We start from the raw sequence: 21,533 nt of genomic DNA, 5'->3' as shown, positions 1-21,533 counted from the left end.
TATAGAGAGTTGGCAAGATCGCTGCAGGCTCACCATAATCCGTATCAAGTGTCAGCTGACCTTGGGCAGCAACAGAGATCCTAAAAAAGAAACATTAGCAAGGTTCAATGCAGGATGAAAATATCCCATCAGTTGTATCAAGAGAGCACCGGACAGTGGCTCAGTTGGTGGATATTACCTCATTTGCACCCCCCCATAAACCACGGGTGTTTTCCTTTTATCCGTTTCCCATCTCAGTCAGTCTCTGAGCTGTCCTGGCTAAAGCCTAAGGGTTACACTCTACCTGCCTGCCTGCCTCAGGCCGGCTTCCTGGTTCTGATAAGCTTCAGACTAGCTCTGGAGCACTCACCTTTTCTGTTGGCTACACCTGCTTGCTGAAAGTGCCCCAGGAGAGCCATAGGATCCCCACCCTTAGTGCCCTCCCTGGCAGGATTAACCATTTTTTAACCTGTATTGTTTTATCAGTGAACGTCTCAGGTTTTAAAACTTCCAGGAGCTCATCAGCACAACATTCAGCTTTCTGGGTTTTCTCTGTGACTCCAAGGTGACACGAATCGTGCTGTGTCTGCCATCAAGGAACCCAGACAGGCCCCCTTTCTTGTTTTGCTCCTCCTTTATCGCCTCTGAACTGTTTTATGGTTTTTATAAGTCCAATTTAGAAGCTGGTCTAGGTCACTTAGCTCCACCAAAGCCTATCCTACAACATAAAGATTGTAGCCAATAAAGCCACGGACTATGTCCAAGGTCCCCGATGAATCAACCTCTTAAATCTCTGATAAACACAAAGCCATGTAGAAATAGTTTTCCCAGTGCCATTTGTTGTAGATGCCATCTTTTCTCCAATTGTATGTATGTATGTGTGTGTGTGTGTGTGTGTGTGTGTGTATATGTATGTATGTATATATGTGTGTGTGTGTGTATATATATATATATATATATATATATATATATATATATATATATATATATTCCCCTGAGGTATTTGGATGGTATATAGATGAGGTATATAGATGTCTGATAGGTTCCATTGATCTATGATGTCATTGAATTCCAATATTTCTCAGTTTTCTGTCCGAGTACTTTGTCAGTTTATGAGAGTGGAGTCTTGTAGTCACCTACTATGATTGTTCTGGGTCAATCTGTGACTTTACGTCTGGTAGTATTTATTTTCTGAAACTGGGTGCAGCTGTGCCTGTGGCATACAGGGTTAGAATAGTAATGTCCTCCTGGAGAATTGTCCTTAATCAGTATGAGCTGATTGTTGTCTTTTCTCATTACTTTTTGTTTGGAGTCTGTTTTGATAGCTATTAGTAGAACAATTGCTCCCCCTTACATCCCCGTACCATGTGCTTGGAATATCCTCCCATCCTTCTACCCTAAGGTGAGCCGTTCTCTTTTATGGCAAGGAATGCTTATTAGAAGCAACAAATGCATGGTTCCTGCTTTTTGACCCAATCCCAAGTCTGTGTCTTTTTAAATGTAGAATTAAGACCAATAATATTTAGAATTATTATTGAAAGATATGCATTGATCCTTGCCACTTCTTAACTTCGTAATGATTGGCTTTTTCCTCTTCTGCTCTCTGTTACTATCCTAGCATGTTCACTCTCTCCTGTGGCCTCACAGCTGGATTTGTTTTTCTCTTCCATCTGAAGGATGTCTTTAGTTATCTTCTGTATACCTGATTTAACGGTTAGATAGTCGTCTATTTTCGTCGTGAAGAGTCTTTGTCTCTCTTTCCGTTACGACAGATAGCTCTTCTGGATTTGCACTTGCTGTCTTGGAGATCTTGAACACAGCCTTGCAGGCCCTGCTTTCTTTTAAAGTTTGTGTTGATCAATCTACTGCTATTCCCATGGGCCTACCTCTGTGTGTGACTTAATGTTTCTCTGTTGCCATTTTACTATTTTTTTATGGTTTTAGAGCTTTATTGTAGAAAGGCAGGGGGAAAGAGAGAAGGTAAAAGAGAGAGAGAGAGACCAGCCATGGCCAAGAGGAGAGAAAGGGGGAAAGGGAGGGGGGAGGAAGAGAGGGAGAGAAGAGAAGGGGAGGAGAGAAGAGTAATGGGAGTAAGAGCAAGAGCTCTATTGCCACTTTAAATACACCGTCTTTGTCTGGTACATTTAGTGTTTTAGTTTAATATGACGTAAGGAGGTTTCTTTCTGGTCCTGTCCACTTGGTGTTTTAAGTGGCTCCTGTATCCGGACTGAGATCTCATTGCCTATATTAGTATGATTCTTTTGAGAATGTTTTTGTGCTTTGAGAATGAGAGTCTTTGTCTAGGCCCCTTTCCCTAATCATTAACTAAACTTTGATATACTCCAACTCACTGTTTATCCCCCAATACACTCAGCTGTTTGTCCTTCAACAGTTACTGAGGCTAAAGGGTCCGAACGTCATTAATGGGCTACAGCATTGGCATAGCGGCAATGCCCAGCAGCTGTGGTTGCTCCTGCAGCTAAGATTTTCCTCAGGGGATAGAACAGAGCGTATACATACAGCAGGCAACCTGGACATCTGGACTGAACTATTTTCTGGACTGTGCACTTCGACTCTACCACAACTGAGTCATGCGTGATTATTGCAACTGTGCTTCAACTGAGGGGGCTGTGGAGGCTGAAGATCGTCTTTAAAAGGAAGAAAGAAATCAAGGTGGAAAGAGGAGCTGGAGAGGAAGCTTGGATACTTTTGGACAGATTTCAGAGACTATCCAAGATATGGGAGTAGTTTAAAATTTTTTAAAAGGAGGAAGTAAATATGAGAGAAAGGAAAAGACTAAGAGTACAGGGGAGAGCATGAGAAGTGACCAGCAGTACAGTGAGGAATGCCTTACAGGAGACTGACTAAGAAATGAGATCCTAAACACCTAACAATGTACCCACGAAGGCGGAACCGACGTGAGACGCCAGAGTGGAGATTAAGTAATACGAATTAAAATGAATACTTGTGGGACGGATCGCTGGCACCGCTACAGTGAGTTGAAAGATGAAATTCTTAAGAGGCCTCTGGCTCTAGCCTGCCCCATTTGAACCTGTGGAGGGAAGAGGCCAGTGGGATCTATTCGATGCAGTCACATGAGAACAAATAAAGAGCTCTAGTGGCATTCCCGCAACATACAGACACAATGTGACCACATTGGGAAAAGGTATAAAAGTCTAGTGACACCCGTACCCCAAGATCATCTTCGGGGTCCTGACATGTTTAAGTTTAAATAGAGAATGGTTCTGGTTGTAGTCCACTTGTAAAAACAGTCGCAACTCCTTTCCTGCCTCAGCCTGCAGCGATCACAGGAGCTGTCCAGGGAGCAGCACCTCCTCTCCAGCCTTTCCAAAAAACAGCTCAGCCGCACATTGATGGCACCTCAACCTGTGTGGCCTGTGGCCTGGAAGATCTTCCCATCCTAACCCTTGGGCCCAACGCAGGGAAAGAGGGCTGAAAAAAGCTACCAATCCCTGAACAGAGAAACCCACCAATCCCTGAGCTCCCCCAAGCTCAGGACTTGAAATCCTACCAATCCTCAATCCGGAAATCTCTGTGGGGGTTCTCCTCCCGCCCCCCAAAAGCTCCGCCCCTAGCTGTGTAAACCCTGCTCTTGGTTCAACTTCTTGCTGTCCACTCCTGGGAGCAGTGGCAGCCACCCCTGGATTTGTCCCTCGTCTCCCTGGATTCATCCTTCCACTAGATCTCTTTCCTGAGATTTGCTGTCTGGTGGGACTCTCTTATCAGAAGCAGCCAAGAAGCAATGAAGAGAAGGGAAGAATGAGAAAAGGGGAGCAAGGCTGAGTGAGCCTCGTGAGCAACTCGGCTCAGCTGGGGAGACCCTCTCCTGGGAGCTGCAATGCCTCTGCTGAGGAGACTTCCTCTCAGAGCTGTGTGGTTCCTGGGCCGGGTGTCTCGGGATGCTCTTCCATCGGGATAACCTTCTCCCCTCTGAGCAGTGTGGCTCCTGGGTTCCTGAGTCCCAGGATACACTTCCAGACTGGTCAAAGTGTGAACCTGTCCATCATCAAAGATCCAGTCTCTTGTAGAAAGAAGATGGACCGGTATGATGTCAGAACTGTGTGAAATCTCTTTCCCGGACCTAAGTTTCCCCACTGGCTGGCACCAGACCCCTTTAGCATATTTTCATCCCTGTCAGGAAAGTTAAAGAACCAAAAATGATAGTGTAGATAGATATCGCCAGTTTTCCAATCAAGAAATTCAAAGCCAAGCAAAGTGTGGACATTCACCAACTCTCCTGGCTTCTGAGACTTTATAGGTGGCCTCTCTGCTCTCTGGGTGCCTTTCTTTAGCAACACAGAGGTGACCTTAGAAAAGATCTTGCCAAAGGTTCCTAGTGCTAGAGAGTGACACGGCCGTGGCCTCTAGACACAAACATTCCAATGTGATTGTATTTCTTAGATTGCGCGGAAGGTTGATAATCAGTAAACTGTTCTTAATCGCGAGGAAGGTTAAATGAAGAGTCTCTGAATGAAGGTTAACGTTGGCCGCCTTGCGGCGCGGTTCCGTGCTCACCGAGCGCCCTCTGCCGGGCACACAGCGGCCGCCAGGTACTTCTGCCCGGGTGCAGACGGGGGTGCGCTTTCCCTTCGTGAGTGCACGGCCTGGCCGATCCGGACCTAGCCTATCGGACCCTCCCATCCCTGAGGAGAGCGGCCTGGGCCACAGAGGCGGGATGCTGTAGGTCTCCCCTGCGCCCTCTGGTGGAGCGGAGCTTCAGAGCTGCAGCGTCACCAAGACCTCAGCCCTACCCGGGCCGGAGCAGCGGACCGCGTCAGAGAGGAGGGTGGACAATCCAAGGCCAGCCTCACCGGAGATGGCTTAGCCTGAGAGCTGAGCTGCATTCCTTCACCGGGCAGCTTGCACTGGCTGGCTGATTTTAAGCCATTTCAAATGATCCCTTTTTAAGCCATTTGTCATTCCCTGGCACGATCGTGGAATAGAATAATGTGCATTGGTTGGGACATGCTGGACTGGTCCAGGGTGCTGTAAGCGCTGCCAGAGCGTGCACCCTTCCTTCTTTACTTTTAAATGCACTGATACGGGAACCACAAGTGAGGTTTCTCCTTAAGTCTGTTGATAATTGTGCAGTAGATGGAAGAAACTCTTGTAGTTTCTAAAAGAATTTACCTAATACTCATAGAGTAGATGTTAAGTCAAACTCAGGTAGACGAAGAAAGGGTGCAGAGCTACAACATTCCAGTTCTCCAGAATCACTAAAGTTTATTATTAATCGATCCGCCTTGTTTGTACAATCTTTAACACAGGTGTGTCTTTTTTTTTTTTTTTTTTTCTTTTTTCTTTCTGGAAACTTCAGGTCACAAACAGGCTAAACACTGTGTCTAGCTGTGTGGCTTGTGTCTTGGTTAAAGGGATAAGATGCTGCAAGGGTGGTTAGCACTGGCCACTTTTGTTCTTTGAGACAGCTTTAGAGAACTTTTTAAATTTTGTGTATTGGAATAATAATGCCCATCAGATTAGTGTAAAGATTAAATGAGAATGTGTTTTTAAAGTTGCTTGTGCAATGTCAGACCAACCAGCTGTGACTACATTTAATAATCTTATGAACCCTAGATCTCCGGGGGCGGGGGGGAGAGACAAGTTGGATCTCACTGATGTTGCAGGGGTCTTCCCTGTGTTTCATGGGGCTCATCCCTGTGTTCCCTCATGGGAGCCCTGTCTCAGGGTTCCTGCGTGGTGAGTCTGAAGTTTCTAAGGCAGGACTGGTTTGCACGGTTTACCACTCTTCCCTACATTCCTCTCGGCAGGACAGCCACCCTTTCAGAAAGCAGAAGCAGAGATGGCTGCTGGGATGTTTGCAATTGGACCCCTGGTAAGTCGGGGTCTACTGGTTCCTGCCTGCTGCGTTGTCTGGGGGGCATCTACTGTTCTGGAATCTCGAAGCTTCTCTGCCTCACCCACACTCCTTCAACTGAGACCAGAGCCACATTTTTTGACCTATAAAAAATGGGGCCACCCCAATAAAAGTTATTATGTGTAAAAGAAAGTGCTCTCTGTTGGGGGGACAAAGGCCCGTGTAACCACTGAGCACTAGGGAGCCAGGAATGCTAAACACACCCGAGCACCTCCTCAATGCAGGAAATAAAAACCTGGTTTTCACCCCCAGAAGACTTGGAGTGGATATTGTTGACATCTGGTGACCTTTTTGCTATCTATGGTGACCTGATTTTTCCATGTTCTAATAATCAAAATGTATGGTGTTTTCAGCACTAGGGTCTCGCTGTCAAGTTCTTGGAAGCAACCAAGAGCAGTGGCAATAGCTGGCATTGTTCCTTTTGAACTCGGTTGGGTGGTTTAACTCGGCTGTTCTGGCTCAAACTCCTCTCCGAGCTGACTGATTCACACTGGCTTCTCTGGGCTTCTCCTGAATTGCTGTTTAGCCTCAAACTAACTGTGTCGATCTCTTCTGGTCCTCTGGTGAGAGAACAAATATTCTGGGTTCAGACTCCATCTTAGAGAACTTGACCTAAGGTTCAACTCAAGCTAATTAACAAACAGGCATCTAGCACTAGTTTCTAGGTTATCCACCAACAAGACCTAAGTTTAGCACCAGTTTCCAGGTTGTTCCCTAACAAATCTACACCCCCCAGGTTACAAGCCTGCCCCTGACACTTCACTTCCTAACAACCACCAATCAGGAGGAAAACAGAAGTTAAGTTTCTGATTTGACTTTCAGCACCAGCCAATTATGTTAAAGGCCATAATGGCCTCCTAATCAAATGTGTACCTGGCTAATACCCCATTCTTGCCTCTATAAATGCTTGCCTGAAACTGGGCTCTGGGCCTCCTCCCATTCTTCTGTGTCAGAGATGGTAGTGTGGCCCAAGCTTAAGCTTAAATAAAGAGACCCTAATTCGATTACATTGGAATGGGCTCCTTGGTGGTCCTTTGAGGGTTCACGAGCATTCCTGGTACAGCACTGGCTCCTCATTGTCTGACTCATTCTGACTCACCTGTGCTTAGCCTGTTCTCTCCGTAAACCTCCCCTGGTTAAACTGCCTCTTCCCGCTCTGCACTGCCCCTCAAGTAGCTTCCCCTTCCTCTCTCTTCTTGTGAGACTTGGACAGATCCTACTCTGTCAGATCTTTCTCTGATTCGTCACTTTGTCTGCCACTCAATTCGATATCACTTTGGAACATGGGTGCTTCCTTCTACAAAATAATTTTATTTTAATTTTTGGGGGATTATGGGTACTAAGTATTATGGGTAAGGATATTATATATTAAGTATAAGGATATTATATACTAAGGGTATGTCTATATTCCAGACAGACAGACTAAAGGTATGTGCTAAAGCTGAGACACACCACAACTAGAAACAGGTGTTTTCAGTAAATAACACAATCTTGGGGTTCATAATGTGATGAAATATCCTACAACAAGAAGCCAATACTCTTAACCACTGAGCCATCTCTTCAGCCTTCTTCCTGTATGATTTTTAATGGTGAAGAGTCTCACTGGATTTGCTACTCTAAAAAATAAATAATAAGATTAAAATAAAGATAGGAGTAGCTTGTACCTCGGATGATAGCGTACATGCCCTGGGTTCAACCCCCAGCACCATATAACTAGCTGCAGCAGTGCATGACTAAATCCCAGCACTCTGGGAGTGAGCATAGGAGAGTCAGGGTCATGGTTGTCTCCATATTCTGAGGCCAGCCTGAGACAAATGTATCTTACATACAAATACGTATGCATACATATATGCATTTGTCATTGTGGTCCTCTATTCAACTGCACCTTCCCTCAATTCTACTGTCTGTTTTTCTAGGAAATATCAAATAGTCAAGTTTCTGGTTAAATAGTGAAACTATATGTTCATTATAAGTCTATGCTTTTTTTTTTTTACCCTGTTTAGTGAGAGTTCCCCAGGTTAGGACATAAAAGCAAGTTGATTTGTTTTTCTTCTTTCCCCCAGACTTGGAGAGAGACCAAATCTGCAACTAAGGATGCTGTGCTATCAGAGAACGGCTTTGGAAAAGATTTATCACAGAAGATCGCTGTACTGGGGGAGAAAGGCCTATGGGGCTCCAGAATGGAAGGCCTGAGAAGTGGAATGGCAGGATATGAAGACTGTGAAATATTCAAGAGCATCACCCGAGTCAGAGACTAGTAAGGAGGGAGAAGAAGCAAGCTGCTCTAAGGGGCTCCAGACTTGAAGCTTCTCTTTTCCCAGAACCAGGAATTGTCACAGAAGGACCTGGCCAACAACGCCGAACACATGAGGGAATCTCCACGAAGAATTTACATTTGATTGCAGATACCCATTTGGGGGAGGTAATCGTCAAGGATACAGAAGACAGAAAAATTATAAGGCAGACTTCATCATTTATTTTGAGGGAAAAAAATCCCAGTACTGAAAAATAAAAAACCCTATAGATGTAGGCACATGTGAAAGGGCCTTTTGTTTGAAGGCACTGCTCATTCAACATGAAGAGGTCACAATAAAGAGAAACTTTATGAATGTAATGAATTCGGAAAGGCCTTCTTTGCGTCTTCATCGCTCACAGTACGTCAAAGGATTCACACTAAGAAGAAACCTTGCTGCTGTAATGTCTGTGGAAAATCTTTCAGCCAGTGTGCCCACTTTAATCATCATCAAAGAATTCAAACTGGAGAGGGAGCCTACGCATGCATGCAATGTGGGAAACCAAAACTTAGTGATAAACCAAAACTTGTGCCGTATCAGGAAACTCACCAATGGTGAGAAGCCCTACAGATGTGGCGACTGTGGGAAAGGCTTTCAGAAGTAAGTACTATCTTAGTGTGCACCAGAGAACCCAGACCAATGAGAAGCCATACAGACGCAATGAGTGTGGAAAATCTTCCAAGGATACCACAATTTTTAATGTTCTTCAAAGAATCCATACAGAAGAGAGACCCTGTGAATGCTGTGACTGTGGAGAGGCTGTTCGTGTGTTCTCATCCCTCATTAATACATCAGCATATTCATTTCTAGGAAGAAAACCCCCTACCTGTGTTCTGAATGTAGGGAATCCTTCAGAATAAAATCACATTTAACTGTACATCGGAGGGTTCATACTGGGGAGAAGCCATATAAATGTACTGACTATGGGAGGGTATTCAGCAAAGTGGCAAATCTCGAGGCGAGTCAGAAAACTTCTACTGGAGTGAAGGCAAGGGCGTGCGCGGGTGTGTTAGTGTTAGTGTTGTGCGCGGATGTGTTAGTGTTAGCGTTAGCATTAGACACCCTTATTCCACATCAAAGAACCCACACTGGAGAAAGCCTTTAACACATCTAGAATGAATGCCTTCTAAGTGGAACTGCAAATGCCTGTGGCTTCTAAGAAGATTGTAACCTAGTCAGCGCCCAGGAGGAAGTGCAAATAAAAGCTAATGAACCAAATGGGTCTGCTTCACGGAGTTGGCAAAAGTTAACCTTCCTTTGAGGGTAGGCTTTAGGGAAGCCGCGTGCTCTTACTTAAAGGCTGTGTAGCGTATGCTTCCACTAACAAACCAGCAATTACAAACTATTTAATCACCCATTCTCACTTGGGAGCCTGATCCACAGAAATAAAGCATCATCAAGCTTAAGAATACAAATAAAGAGACCTTTGTTGAAGTATTCTGTAGGGCAGAAAAGAAGTCAGAACTAGAAATGTCCAATTAAAAGGATAATTTGGAACACCAGAGGTAACTTTTAGTATACAGACATGTTAATTTCAAGTTTCCCCCAATGTTTATAAGTAACTTCTTGTTATAATAAATGTAAATATAAGATTTATTTTTTATTATCAGATGTACTCACACAAGTAACTAGATTTACATGAAAACACATTCAGAAGAAAGGCTATAAGTATTAGTGAGGGGGGGCATTTACTTCCCCTTCTGAAGACTTGGGTTTTATTCCCAGTATACACACGTCAGCTCACAACCTTTATAAATCCATTTCAGGGGATCCAACGCCTCCTTGCGTGTTGCACACATGTGCTACCTATACATACAAACGGTCAAAATATAAAAATAAGTAATTTTTAAAGTATCTGTGCATGCATGTTGGTTACTTTTCTGTTGCTGTGATAAAGCACTGTGACCTAAGGAAGAAGAAGGGGGTGTGCCTGGGGCTCACAGTCCCAGGGAGCTAGGCCTTCATACCATCTTGGTGGTGTGCGTGAGGATGCCCAATAGACTTGTACATTTGAATGCCTCGTCCTCAAGTGGTGCAAATGTTTTAGAAGGACTGGGACAGCCAGACCTACACAGAGAGACACTGTGTTTAAAAAACGAAAAGTGGCGGAATGAAGGCCCACGGCCCTGGGGGCTGAGGCGCCCGCCGCCTGGGGAGGGCCGCGCGTCCTCATGGAGGCCGGAGAGGAGCCGCTGCTCCTGGCTGAACTCAAGCCTGGGCGCCCCCACCAGTTCGACTGGAAGTCAAGCTGCTAGACCTGGAGCGTGGCCTTCTCGCCAGACAGTTCCTGGTTCGCCTGGTCTCAAGGACACTGCGTGGTCAAGCTGGTCCCCTGGCCCTTAGAGGAACAGTTCGTCCCTAAAGGATTCGAAGTCAAGAGCCGAAGCAGCAAGAATGACCCAAAAGGACGGGGCAGTCTGAAGGAGAAGACGCTGGAGTGTGGCCTGATTGTGTGGGGGCTGGCCTTCAGCCCGTGGCCCTCTCCACCCAGCAGGAAACCCTGGGCACATCACCATCTCCAGGCGCCTGATGTCTCTTGCCTGATCCTGGCCACAGGTCTCAACGATGGGCAGATCAAAATTTGGGAGGTACAGACAGGGCTCCTGCTTCTGAATCAAAAAGATGCCACCAAGACGGCGTGAGAGATCTGAGCTTCGCGCCCAGCGGCAGTTTGATTTTGGTCTCTGCATCCCGGGATAAGACGCTTCGCATTTGGGACCTGAATAAGCACGGTAAGCAGATCCGGGTGTTATCCGGCCATCTGCAGTGGGTTTACTGCTGCTCCATCTCCCCTGACTGTAGCATGCTGTGCTCTGCAGCTGGGGAGAAGTCGGTCTTTCTGTGGAGCATGCGGTCCTACACACTAATCCAGAAACTAGAAGGCCACTAAAGCAGTGTTGTCTCCTGTGATTTCTCTCCTGATTCCGCCTTGCTTGTTACAGCGTCGTATGACACCAGTGTGATTATGTGGGACCCCTACACCGAAGAAAGGTTGAGGTCACTTCATCACACGCAGCTTGAACCCGCCATGGATGACAGTGACATCCACATGAGCTCCCTGAGGTCCGTGTGCTTCTCACCCGAAGGCTTGTATCTTGCTACAGTGGCAGATGACGGGCTGCTCAGGATCTGGGCTCTGGAACTGACGGCTCCGGTTGTCTTTGCTCCGATGACCAATGATCTTTGCTGCACATTCTTCCCACACGGTGGAATTATTGCCACAGGGACGAGAGATGGCCATGTCCAGTTCTGGACAGCTCCCCGGGTCCTGTCCTCACTGAAGCACTTATTCGGGAAAGCCCTCCGAAGTTTCCTGACAACGTATCAAATCCTAGCACTGCCAATCCCCAAGAAGATGAAAGAGTTCCTCACGTACAGGACTTTCTAGCAGTGCCGGCTCCCCCACCTCCTGCAGCAGCAGCAGTACAAGGGACTGGCTAGGATGGAGTCAGGCAGCTCACACTGGACCAGTGTGGACCTTCCTTCCTCCCATGGCATGTGCAAGTAGGTCTGCGTGACCTCACTTCTGAGGTGCCGGCCTTACCTCGTCTTCATCCGTGGTGAGCAGCCTTCGTCAGTCTAGTTGTGTTGAAGCCAAGTGCAGTTGTGGATGTTGTTGGGGTAATAAAGGCAAGCGGGCTCCAGAGCCTCTCTGGTGACAGCCAAGCCACACTCCCTTAACTGGGAAGTACCTGCCACGTAGGGCATTTCTGCTGCCCATTTCCAGCCAGCGGCTGCATGGTTTGAAGTTCCTCCGTTGTGGTCAGAGGAACTCTGGTGTTTGGTTCCCTGCTCAGCTGCGCGTGGACTGGGCTGAGCTCCTCACCATATACTAATGCCGGCTTTTATTTCCTGTAAACAGTGGGTGCATGTGTAGGAAGTGACAAGCGCGTATTCAGATCATACGAGGAGGCGTTCCTCGGGGCATGACGGTCAGATGGCCATTTATCAGCATATTTATTTGTATTTTCTCAGCAGATAGTAAGGTACAACTGTGTTTTCTCAATTGTCTCGAAGAACCAGAGTTCTTAAGTGGCCCAGTTGTGGAGCCAAGTCTAAGTCGTGTGGAGTCAGTGCTGACATCACTGGCTGTCTGTCACGTGTGTTTGTCTCTGCTGCTTGACCTCACGGGATGTACCCTCCAGTTCAACTGCCCAAAACAGACAGCCCCTTCCAAGCACCGTTCTTTGACAGCAGTAGCAGCTACCTATTCAAGTCGCCTCACACAAAATCTGCCTTAGAAAGTTAATATATTTTAAATTATTTTAAAAGAAACTCAACATCTTATTCTTTGGCCTTTCTTAATTGATGCTTTATGGAGGCAGTGTTAACATTGTACAGTGTATGCATGGAGGAGTCTCCTCTATTTGAAGAAGAACAATGCAAAATGAGGCTTTCATTGAAGGGAGAAAAGAGAAAAAGAAAAAGAAAAGAAAAACAACAACCACAGAAGGACTAAGAAGTGTGTCCTTGTTGGAAGAGGTGTCACTGAGGGCAGATGTCAAAAGCCGCCACTATTCCTCTCTCTCTCTCTCTCTCTCTCTCTCTCTCTCTCTCTCTCTCTCTCTCTCTCAGTGTGTGTGTGTGTCTGTGTGTGTGTGTGTGTGTGTGTGATTTCTAACCGCAGAGTAGACACAAAAGGCAGAAAGGGACCAAATCTGGCCTGAACAGATAAGACTTTATTAGCATACACAAGGCACAGCCTCTCTCCCAGGGAAGGGAGGGTCTGCAAAAGGGAGAGAGCTGAACAGCGTTCTTATAGGGGTTGGAGAAGGGCTTGGGTAAGGGAGATTGGTACAGCAGTAAAGGACACCTTAGTCCAAATCTAGCAAAGTTTGTTCAGAGTTGTTCTAACAGCCAGTAATTATGAGACATACACCTATTTGCACACATAACTGTACACATTCATAAAAACATCTGCACCTGCACATGTTAAAGTATGATATACATACACACAAAGGTGTAGCTAATGAAAGCTGAGTATCTCACTGTCAGAGAGAAATCATAAATAAGGGGGGAAATGGAATCGCCCTGCATTACAATGAGAGCACCTAATACCCAGATCCACCACAATCCATCAACGGAAAACAGAGGTCTCTGGAGGAATAGTGGGCAAATAGTGTGCCAAGGGGCTGGGGCAGGGGAAGCACAGAGTGAGACTGGGAGGTCCAGCTGCCACTGTGCCACCTGCTGCTGACAGCACTGTGCCTCCCACTCCCGACCAGCAAAGCAGGAGAGGTGACTAAGGAACTCAGTGGCCATTGCTTGAGCAAAGTAGTCTCTTGCAAACCAACCCAGGCAAAGCACCTAGGAAGCAAGTGGTTTTAAAAGCTGCTTGCACAAATGCACCCTTCTCTGAGGGAAGAAACCTCAGCATTGCAGGCCTGGCGCTGTGACAGTCCTGGAAATTAGACAGTCTCGCAAGTCCACTAAGCTTTGCTTCTCAGTCTGGCCTTCCACTGTCTGTTGTGAGAGGCCACTCAAGACTTCAAAGTCATTCTTTCTTCCAGAGTGCCACTGGTGGTGCCATGTGGAAGGCGAGGAAGGCCAGATCTGATTGGCCTTTTGGAAGACATCAGAGACACTTTCTGTTGGAAATGTGTTACAAGCATGCCAAAAGGCATCCCACACACATGGAGAAATTGCTTTAGAGTCCATTCCAAATGGGAAAACATTTTACACAGTTAAAATTCCTCTTCACTTTCATTGGTAGTTCTGAATATTAGGGTATGTCTCCTGGTGGGATCAAAAACTACCAACATATATATAATTTCAAATGGAAAATGGGAGGCAGAAATGGAGTACTGGCTACTTTCTGTTTTCCTTTGTGTGTGTAAGTCAGTGTCTCTCTAAGCCAACTTCAAGGGCTCAACTTTAAGACCATTGTAAACAAACCTGTCGAAACTTCCTGGACTACGGGCATTTATATCAGAAAAAGAAAACAAAATTGCTTATTGACAGCAGTTAACAGGTGTTCATGGCTTTTTTAACCACACAGTGGATCCCATCTGCTTGCTGCTTTTCTGAGTTGTCTTCACGTGAGCGCAGTTGCTCACGTCTGTCTCTCATGCATTCAGATGAGATTTTACTGAAGTGGCATCAGAGACGGAGAAGATGCTCACCCGGAAAAAGAAGAATGTTTGAGACTGGGGTAAGCTTTTGTATCACTCTCTGTTGCCAAACAGAATACATTAGTAGACGTTAATGAGAAGAGACAACTCGCAGTTATAGGAAGATTAAATTGTGTTAAAGTGTATCAGGTTACATGCTCAAAGACATCTCTAAATCGCTTATTGTGCAGAAAACCTAGAGCATAACTTTAGAATAGAAAAGGATATCAAAAACGTAAAATACATCGAACGTTTTTAAGGCAGAAAGTTGTGGTGTGTCAGTAGTACAAGAGCCTACCTAAAGGATTTATAATGGCTGAAGTTAAAAACATTTTCAGCAACAAAACATTGAATAAAATTGTACGAATTAACAATATCCATGAGTCTATGTGGTGCAAACAAATAAGTACATATGTAAATAAGAAAAAAACCAGCTTTCTCTCGAAGGAGAAATATAACGGTAAGTGTAGATGAAAATGGCCATTAGTCAAACACCGCAGCAGTAGTTATTACAGTCAAAATGGATACTGCAATCAGTGGCTGCGAGGGTGAGAAGAAATGTGCGCGGCCGACAATATGCGCCATCCCTAGATGTTATCTTAAAAGGGAGAAGAGTAACTTTACAATGAAGAAACTCATCAGCCCTCCTGCAGATCTACGTATATATAAGACCAACTGACAGCGTGCAGTTCCTGCCCCTCGGATGCTGAAAAGGGCACGCCATTCCCTTAAGGGATGAGGAGGGGACGATCTGAGGAAAAAGAGATGGATAGTAAGCCTCCCGAAGATTAAAAGTGAGCTATGTATCACATAAAACCTCCGTGTTTATGGGTGCACCTGTGGTGTAAACCAGCAGATCCCGAGAGAAGGCAGCGCCTAGCGGGCAGGGCTGTGACTGACTGCAAGGCTGGCCCCGCCCCTTCACATGGCTGCTGGCGACTGAGCGTTAAGGTTGCCAGTGGTTACCAGTTTTTATGATGCTAGCCTCTTCCATGATGTCCAGTTTTCAATACGTTTCAGTTTTATAGCTAGAGAAGGAAGAGGGAAAAAATGACACAATTCTGTTCTTAAGTGTGTGAGTGTGATCCGGGGGTCGGTTTCCCTTCCTTTCCGCCCTGGGGACAGAATCTGCCTGGGCGGCTGGGCTCGCCGCGCTGCCTCGGGAACTCTGCGCGCCGGTCCAGGAGGAGGAGTTGCAGGAGAAAGCCGCCAGGATGCTGGAGCTTTAGAGGATCAAAATGCATTATGTATCAATGACCTCGTGGCGCAATGGTAGCGCGTCTGACTCCAGATCAGAAGGTTGCGTGTTCAAATCACGTCGGGGTCATGAGTACCTGTTTTCCTACAATTGAGCTAGAAAGGCCAAAGCCCTGGCATTTTCAAATCTACAGACAAGTCATTTACCCAATTCTTCTCTATACTGATAAGAAACTTGGCCACTTAACTACAAAACCACTTCAGCATTTGCGATCGGAATTAAATTAGACAAAGAGCCAAATCAATTCACAGATGACCAAAATAGAAGCGGGAAATGTAATGTATACCAGCATGCTTAAACACATAAAGAGGAACAGCAAAATGAAGTTTTAAACTCTCAGTTTTGTTTGGTTGACTGGGTAGTTTTGATCCAGGTGTTGGGGGCGGGGCTTCAATACAGGCCCTCACACAGTCACTTTTAAGCTGAGGTTGAAATGGCCAAAACATTTTCGCTGAAAACCTTTGCTCACACACTTCTAACTCTGAAGGACGGCAGAGACTTAAAATACAAGGAGGCGAGGAATTAAAATTCTTATAAGTGAACTTTTCTCTCAGCTGGTTGAGGAAGGTTTTCTGGAGCCTTCCTAATGCTGCTGGTTTCTTTTCGCGTGTCTAAGCATCAGGTTTTAAACGGACTCTAAGCCATAGACTGTGACAGCAAACACCTTGCGCTCATTCGCAGCTCCTGTCCTCCCTGCCTAACCCACTGCCAAACACAAACTCCAAGTTCGTTAGATTCTCCAACCTTTCAAATGTTTATAGTCAAGGAATCTCTTTTTTAGCATTATATCCTAAGAATTAATTCTGTAAAAACATTTTATTTTAAATGCCTACTGTTCAAGATTATGAATGCCATATGAATAAATAAGGTTTTAAAAGATCTACCTGTCAGATAATAGTCTATCCTTTCAACATCATTATTACAAAAGAATTTGCTTGGGACTTCTATGTGTGTGTGCGCTCGTGTGTGTACAGATTTTTCAGTGATCAATTTTAAACACCAACTCATCTTATTTAAAATTAGCAAAGATTTGTTTTCCCATTATACGAAGATAAAAAATTATCGTACATTCTACAAAAACAGATGCAAAAATGATTTCCTGAAAAAGAAAAGGTAGAGAGAAGAGAAAGAAAACTTAATTTTTTATGTGTGTGTGTGTGTGTGTGTGTGTGTGTGTGCGCGCGCGCGCGCACTGGCACAAATTGGTGATCTTCATCACTACAATAAAAAGTTAACTTCATAAAGAACAACAACAACAACAAAATTTTATTTACTCGTAGCCACGGAGACTGAAAGTCCAAATAGCATAATAGGAGCTCTGACAAAGGTTTCAAGGCCTGTGACAGAATCCTACGTGAGAGAAAGAGTCCCGTCTTGAACACTAAGGTCAGAGAGAGTGCAAGAAAGACAGGCTTACTCCTTTCATGACAATTATCCAGGGCTTGTAGGACAGTTTCCTGTCTCCAGTGACTAAGGAGCCTCCTCCTGGCCACTTCTAAGGTTCTGCCCCCACCCCTACTACCACCCCCCAACACACTGATGATGAAGAGGTGCTCCAAGCAGGAACACGTTTTAAATGACTCGCGTTTATCTCCGAGTCAGTGCAGCTCCTTCAGCAGGTATCCATTTAGTGGTTAACTTTATATTTCTTTGTTAGAAAGGATTCCTAGCTTCTAAATTATATTGAAGAAAAAAAAAAAAAGCTAATGAATTACACTTGGAAGTGTAATAATTCTCTAAGGTTTAGGATGTGGTCTGTAGAGGGCCAACTTGCAGTCTGGCACCGCCCTCTAGTGGCTGGATGAGAAAATGACATGACCCCTGGGCATGCCTATGGCTTTAATGACAAACGGAGCCAGCATAGGGGCACATCTTATGCAAGCCTGTATGATTCTATGATTTAGAAATGCCTTCTAGAAGAAGCCTCTGTTTTTCCACATCACACTCTGAAAGAGGGGGCTGCTTCCAAAGTAGTCTATCAGAGTGAATATTTAACAACCAGAGTCAAGGCCTATGATGGATGGCCTTGTACCACCAGGTAAACCAAAACTAGTAACAGCTCCACTTATTGAACCAGACACAACATTACCAGCACAAGCCATTCTCTTGCCAAGAGTTAGACCCATCCAGTTTAAAATTAATTTAATGACATTATAATGGCCCAAAACATATTACCCAGATGGATTTGGAGGAAAACCCCTACAAGCACTATCAGCAGGCACTTTTGTGGATGGAGCAATGCAATCCTCGGAGGTATTACAGGCAGAGGAGTAGCAGCAGCCATTGTTCAACCTGTTAAAGCAGAACTCTACTGTATACAAAAAATTAATGCAGACACAGCCAAAGCATTGCATGCAGTATCACAATCAATTGATGCATTGCATATGATAGTCAATACCATGGAAACACAGATAACGGGTATTCCAGGAAACATACAGTCAGGAATACAAAAGGACACTGAATCTCAGTACCACTAATCATAACCTGATTGTGTGCCAAATTTATGGATCTAATGTATAAGTATATCTAGAGAATTAGACATATTGGAATGGGCAGATGAGCCCCAGAATTTCAAACTACTCTGGACTCTGAAAGAATGTCTTGGTGTGCTGACGGCATATGCGAACTAAACTTAGTACAGATATTTTCAGATAGTGCACAGAATGGATACCTGGATAAACATATACCACAATCAAATAAGTGGTATAAAACACCATTATACACAGGAGGAAACCTGGTTGGCGCCAATTGACCATTTCATATGGATAAATGTTAACAGCACACCAGCATCCCATGGAACAAACTTACAGATTAGGACCCAACACATATTTATATCCACGTGTACCCATAAGAAAGATGGAAAATACAGCGTTGGCATATTCCACTATGCCTCAGACTGTACAAACCCTGTGTAACTATCAATTCTTAGTGTGCACCAATAATGACACTATCACTAGATGCAATTATCTAAATGAAACATCCGTGGACAATAATCATGTAAAATGGAATATAACTAGAGGATGCTATCTTGTACATAATTGTCCGCAGATCATAGTCCACAATCAGATGAGAGTAACCACAGTATACTACCAAGTTACTTCTCATCTGATGCCCAATTTGATTTTGAATTGGAGAAAGACCGCAAAAGGGATAAACTTGTTAAAAGCATTACAGAGATCGATGAGATAGCAGAGCACAATGAGAAACAACTACAGAGCATGCATCAAACACTCTTGAACCGAGAAAAAATTTCGGTGCATAAGACAGCAGAATTGCACAATATGGTAGGGCTACTCAGAGCAGACATCTACATTCAAAAGGACTGGAATAAGGAATCGAAAAAGTGTGGCATATGGGACCAATTAGCCAGGACTGCTCAGATTGATTTCGTGTGTTACCCTGTATAGAATTGGTTTCATTGGTTGAAAGAAGTATTTTGGTTCCTGATATTTTGCATTCGTCTTGTACTAACCATAAGAATAAGTTTGTTTCTTTTAGACAAGTCTGCAACAAGAACAGCAAGAACTCCTAATAGAAGAACTAGGGGGTGCACTCAGAATGCGACCTGGGAAACTCCTGGCAGCCGGATACTGCTTTGTTAATTGTTTCCATAAAACTATTTTAAGAGCCATTGAAAGACTTGTTTAACAGATTGCATGTGTTTCACATTTGGAACTCCCTCAAACTATACTTATTGTACACCCCCATTAACCTGCACCTCTAGGGTCCACTAGAGGAAACCCTACTTTGTATGTTAGTAAACAATGTTTGTTTCCGCTTGCCAATGACCAGATACCCACTATATAAGGAACCAGTTAGACAGACAATTCACTGCATAGTCTCTGTGTTTGCAGCCCACATAAACAAAGGCAGCCATTATCAATGCGATCTATGAAAAGCTCTGATCATACGTGATGGTGAGTCTGCAAAAGCCTTGCTCTTTGGAGACCACTGCTACAGTGAAGACTGTCATGGCATCCTGCTCTCTGACCTGAAGACAATTCTCAGCTGCCCTGGCTGCATCAAGATAGAGGATCCAGAGAGAGGAGCTGCTGTCTGAGACATGCCCGAGCGACTGACACACTGAGAGCCTTGCCTGCAAGCCTCTCTGCCACTTGCTTCTGAGTCAGGTACCCCATGAGTGTGTTGTGAACTAACGCTTGCCATCATCGTGAATAAACTTTGAGATCAAACAGTATCTGGACTCTGTCCCGCCTTCCCAGCCTTAAGCTGGACATGACTCGAGATACCATTGCAGATTACAGGACTTGTAGCTGGCGGATACTGATAATTATGTCTCTCCTCTGGTATCGTCCAGTACTGTAAATACCAGTCAGTAAGAGTGGAGCTTCTAGTTAGGCACCAGCTCGAGTCTTTTCTGTGTTCATAAGTTACGTGTTGTCTTCAGTGATAGGGCATTTCCATAAGGTGGTAAAGAGTAACAAATAGCCTAGGCAATGTCCTGTGGTGTTTGGGGGGGGGGGTCCCATGGGACCCCTTTGGCCAATGGCTGGACAAGACGTAACCTATTCCTGGCATCAAAGGTTTTACTTGATGGGATAAGATGTGCATAGCCCAATGTTATTGTGGCTCTGAGTCACTAGCTCCATCAGGCCAGACCTTATGGTAGCTCAGGGGTTCAAGCTTCCACATGTTATTGGAGGCTTCCATCTTCTTGCCTTTCTCACCACTTCCTGCACTGCCCTGCTAACACCGCCACATCCTGTTTTTCAGCTATTGCATCCCCTACTGATTTCTCCTTGACTCATGGGATGCTTCCTGGCTGAGCCCATTGATACCTCTCCCAATGCTTCCCCTCCCAGCCTGAACACCCACCCAACTAAAAGAAGGCTTTGTGGATCTCCCATCTTATGACCTGAAAGGCCCCAAACACACTGAAGAACTTAAGGCCCCTGGAAAATAAGCTCCCGATAGGGCTCTTTCATTTTACAGCTGGAGAAGCTGAATTACAGATGATAGTATCAAAGACATGGGGCTCACCTCCCCATGACGCCTCCCCGCCCCCACCTGTAGCACACGCGTAGCACCCGGACACCTCAGGCCCTGCAGCATCTCCTTGATGACTATCTTAGTTCCACTTACCTGCGAATGTTTTATTTATTCATTATTCATTCTAACGAAATGCTGGGCCCTGGGGAGATGGCTCAATAGGTAAAATACCCACTGGGCAAGCATGAGGAGTTGAGTTTGGAGCCTCAAAACCCACACAAAAGTCAAGCACAGGACTAGAGAGATGGCTCCGCCATTAAAGGCTGTTTCTCAACCAAGAATACAAAGATCAAGCACAGAAATGAACGCCTGTGACCCCAGCTGTGGAGACCAGAGACAGGTAGATCCTTGGGGACATGACCTGCCAGCTTAGCCGATCGGTAAGTTCCATGTTCAGTGAGAGACCCTATCTCAAAAAATTAAAGTGGAGAGCATTAGAGGAAAGACACACAGTATTGACCTCTGGAGCACACACACACACACAATCACACACACGCACACACACATATGTGCATACACACACATATGCACACATGTGCACACATGCACACACACGAAAATATTCACAAGCAAAGACATATACCACACAGATCCAGGAAGAAAGTTTGTAGGTTAATTCACTGGAGCTGCCTGGCCAAGGGCCTAAGCCTAAATCACAAACACTAACTATGTGAGCGTGAAGATAAAGTTTGGTGGATAAATTTTATTTTATCCAGGACTCTGAGTGTAAAATAAAAACAATAATAAGACATAGCAAAGCATATTGATGTAATTATTGTCATCACATAAACTATCAAATATCTTCAGATAGATAAATGATAACCCTGCATCTCTGAAATGTTCACTAGATTTGAACATAGACTGTCATGGCCACCCTTCTTGTTGCTGTGATAAAATATCTGACAAAAACAAAAACAAAAAAAAAAAACAGTGTATGGACAGTTTTATTTAGGCTCATACTGTGAAGATACAGTTCATCGTGGAGA

At 44.9% G+C, this 21,533-nt stretch overlaps 1 protein-coding gene, 1 long non-coding RNA gene, 1 other non-coding gene and 1 pseudogene across 5 annotated transcripts in view; 3 read left to right on the top strand and 1 right to left on the bottom strand.

The window, feature by feature from the left end:
• The window catches only part of Zfp286os, a 10,628-nt gene extending 5,827 nt beyond the window's left edge, over positions 1–4,801 (bottom strand). Inside the window, exons 1-2 of one of the 2 annotated variants that reach the window (XR_879919.3) lie at positions 4,516–4,801; positions 34–80 (exon numbers count right to left, since the gene is read on the bottom strand). This is a non-coding gene — a long non-coding RNA (zinc finger protein 286, opposite strand). Of the gene's footprint in view, positions 1–33; positions 81–448; positions 880–4,515 lie in introns of those variants that run through there. The other variant, XR_879918.3, reaches the window with a different exon arrangement.
• Zfp286 (zinc finger protein 286) overlaps positions 1–9,670 on the top strand; it is a 37,556-nt gene extending 27,886 nt beyond the window's left edge. Inside the window, exons 5-6 of one of the 2 annotated variants that reach the window (XM_030245694.1) lie at positions 5,769–5,833; positions 7,939–9,670. In XM_030245694.1, coding sequence (XP_030101554.1) covers positions 5,769–5,833; positions 7,939–8,133 — 260 coding nt within the window. In that variant the 3' untranslated portion in view covers positions 8,134–9,670. The remainder of the gene's footprint in view (positions 1–5,768; positions 5,834–7,938) is intronic. The other variant, XM_030245695.1, reaches the window with a different exon arrangement.
• On the top strand, positions 10,275–12,590 carry Wsb2-ps (WD repeat and SOCS box-containing 2, pseudogene; annotated as a pseudogene).
• n-TWcca8 lies at positions 15,535–15,606 on the top strand. The gene has a single exon. It is a non-coding gene; the product is annotated as a tRNA-Trp (tRNA).
• The last annotated feature ends 5,927 nt before the right edge of the window (positions 15,607–21,533 follow it).

Source organism: Mus musculus, chromosome 11, assembly GCF_000001635.26.
Source record: "Mus musculus strain C57BL/6J chromosome 11, GRCm38.p6 C57BL/6J".
NCBI classification, from domain to species: domain Eukaryota; kingdom Metazoa; phylum Chordata; class Mammalia; order Rodentia; family Muridae; genus Mus; species Mus musculus.
The sequence above is the reverse complement of the archived record's forward strand: the minus strand, read 5'-3'. Positions and strand labels throughout refer to the sequence as shown.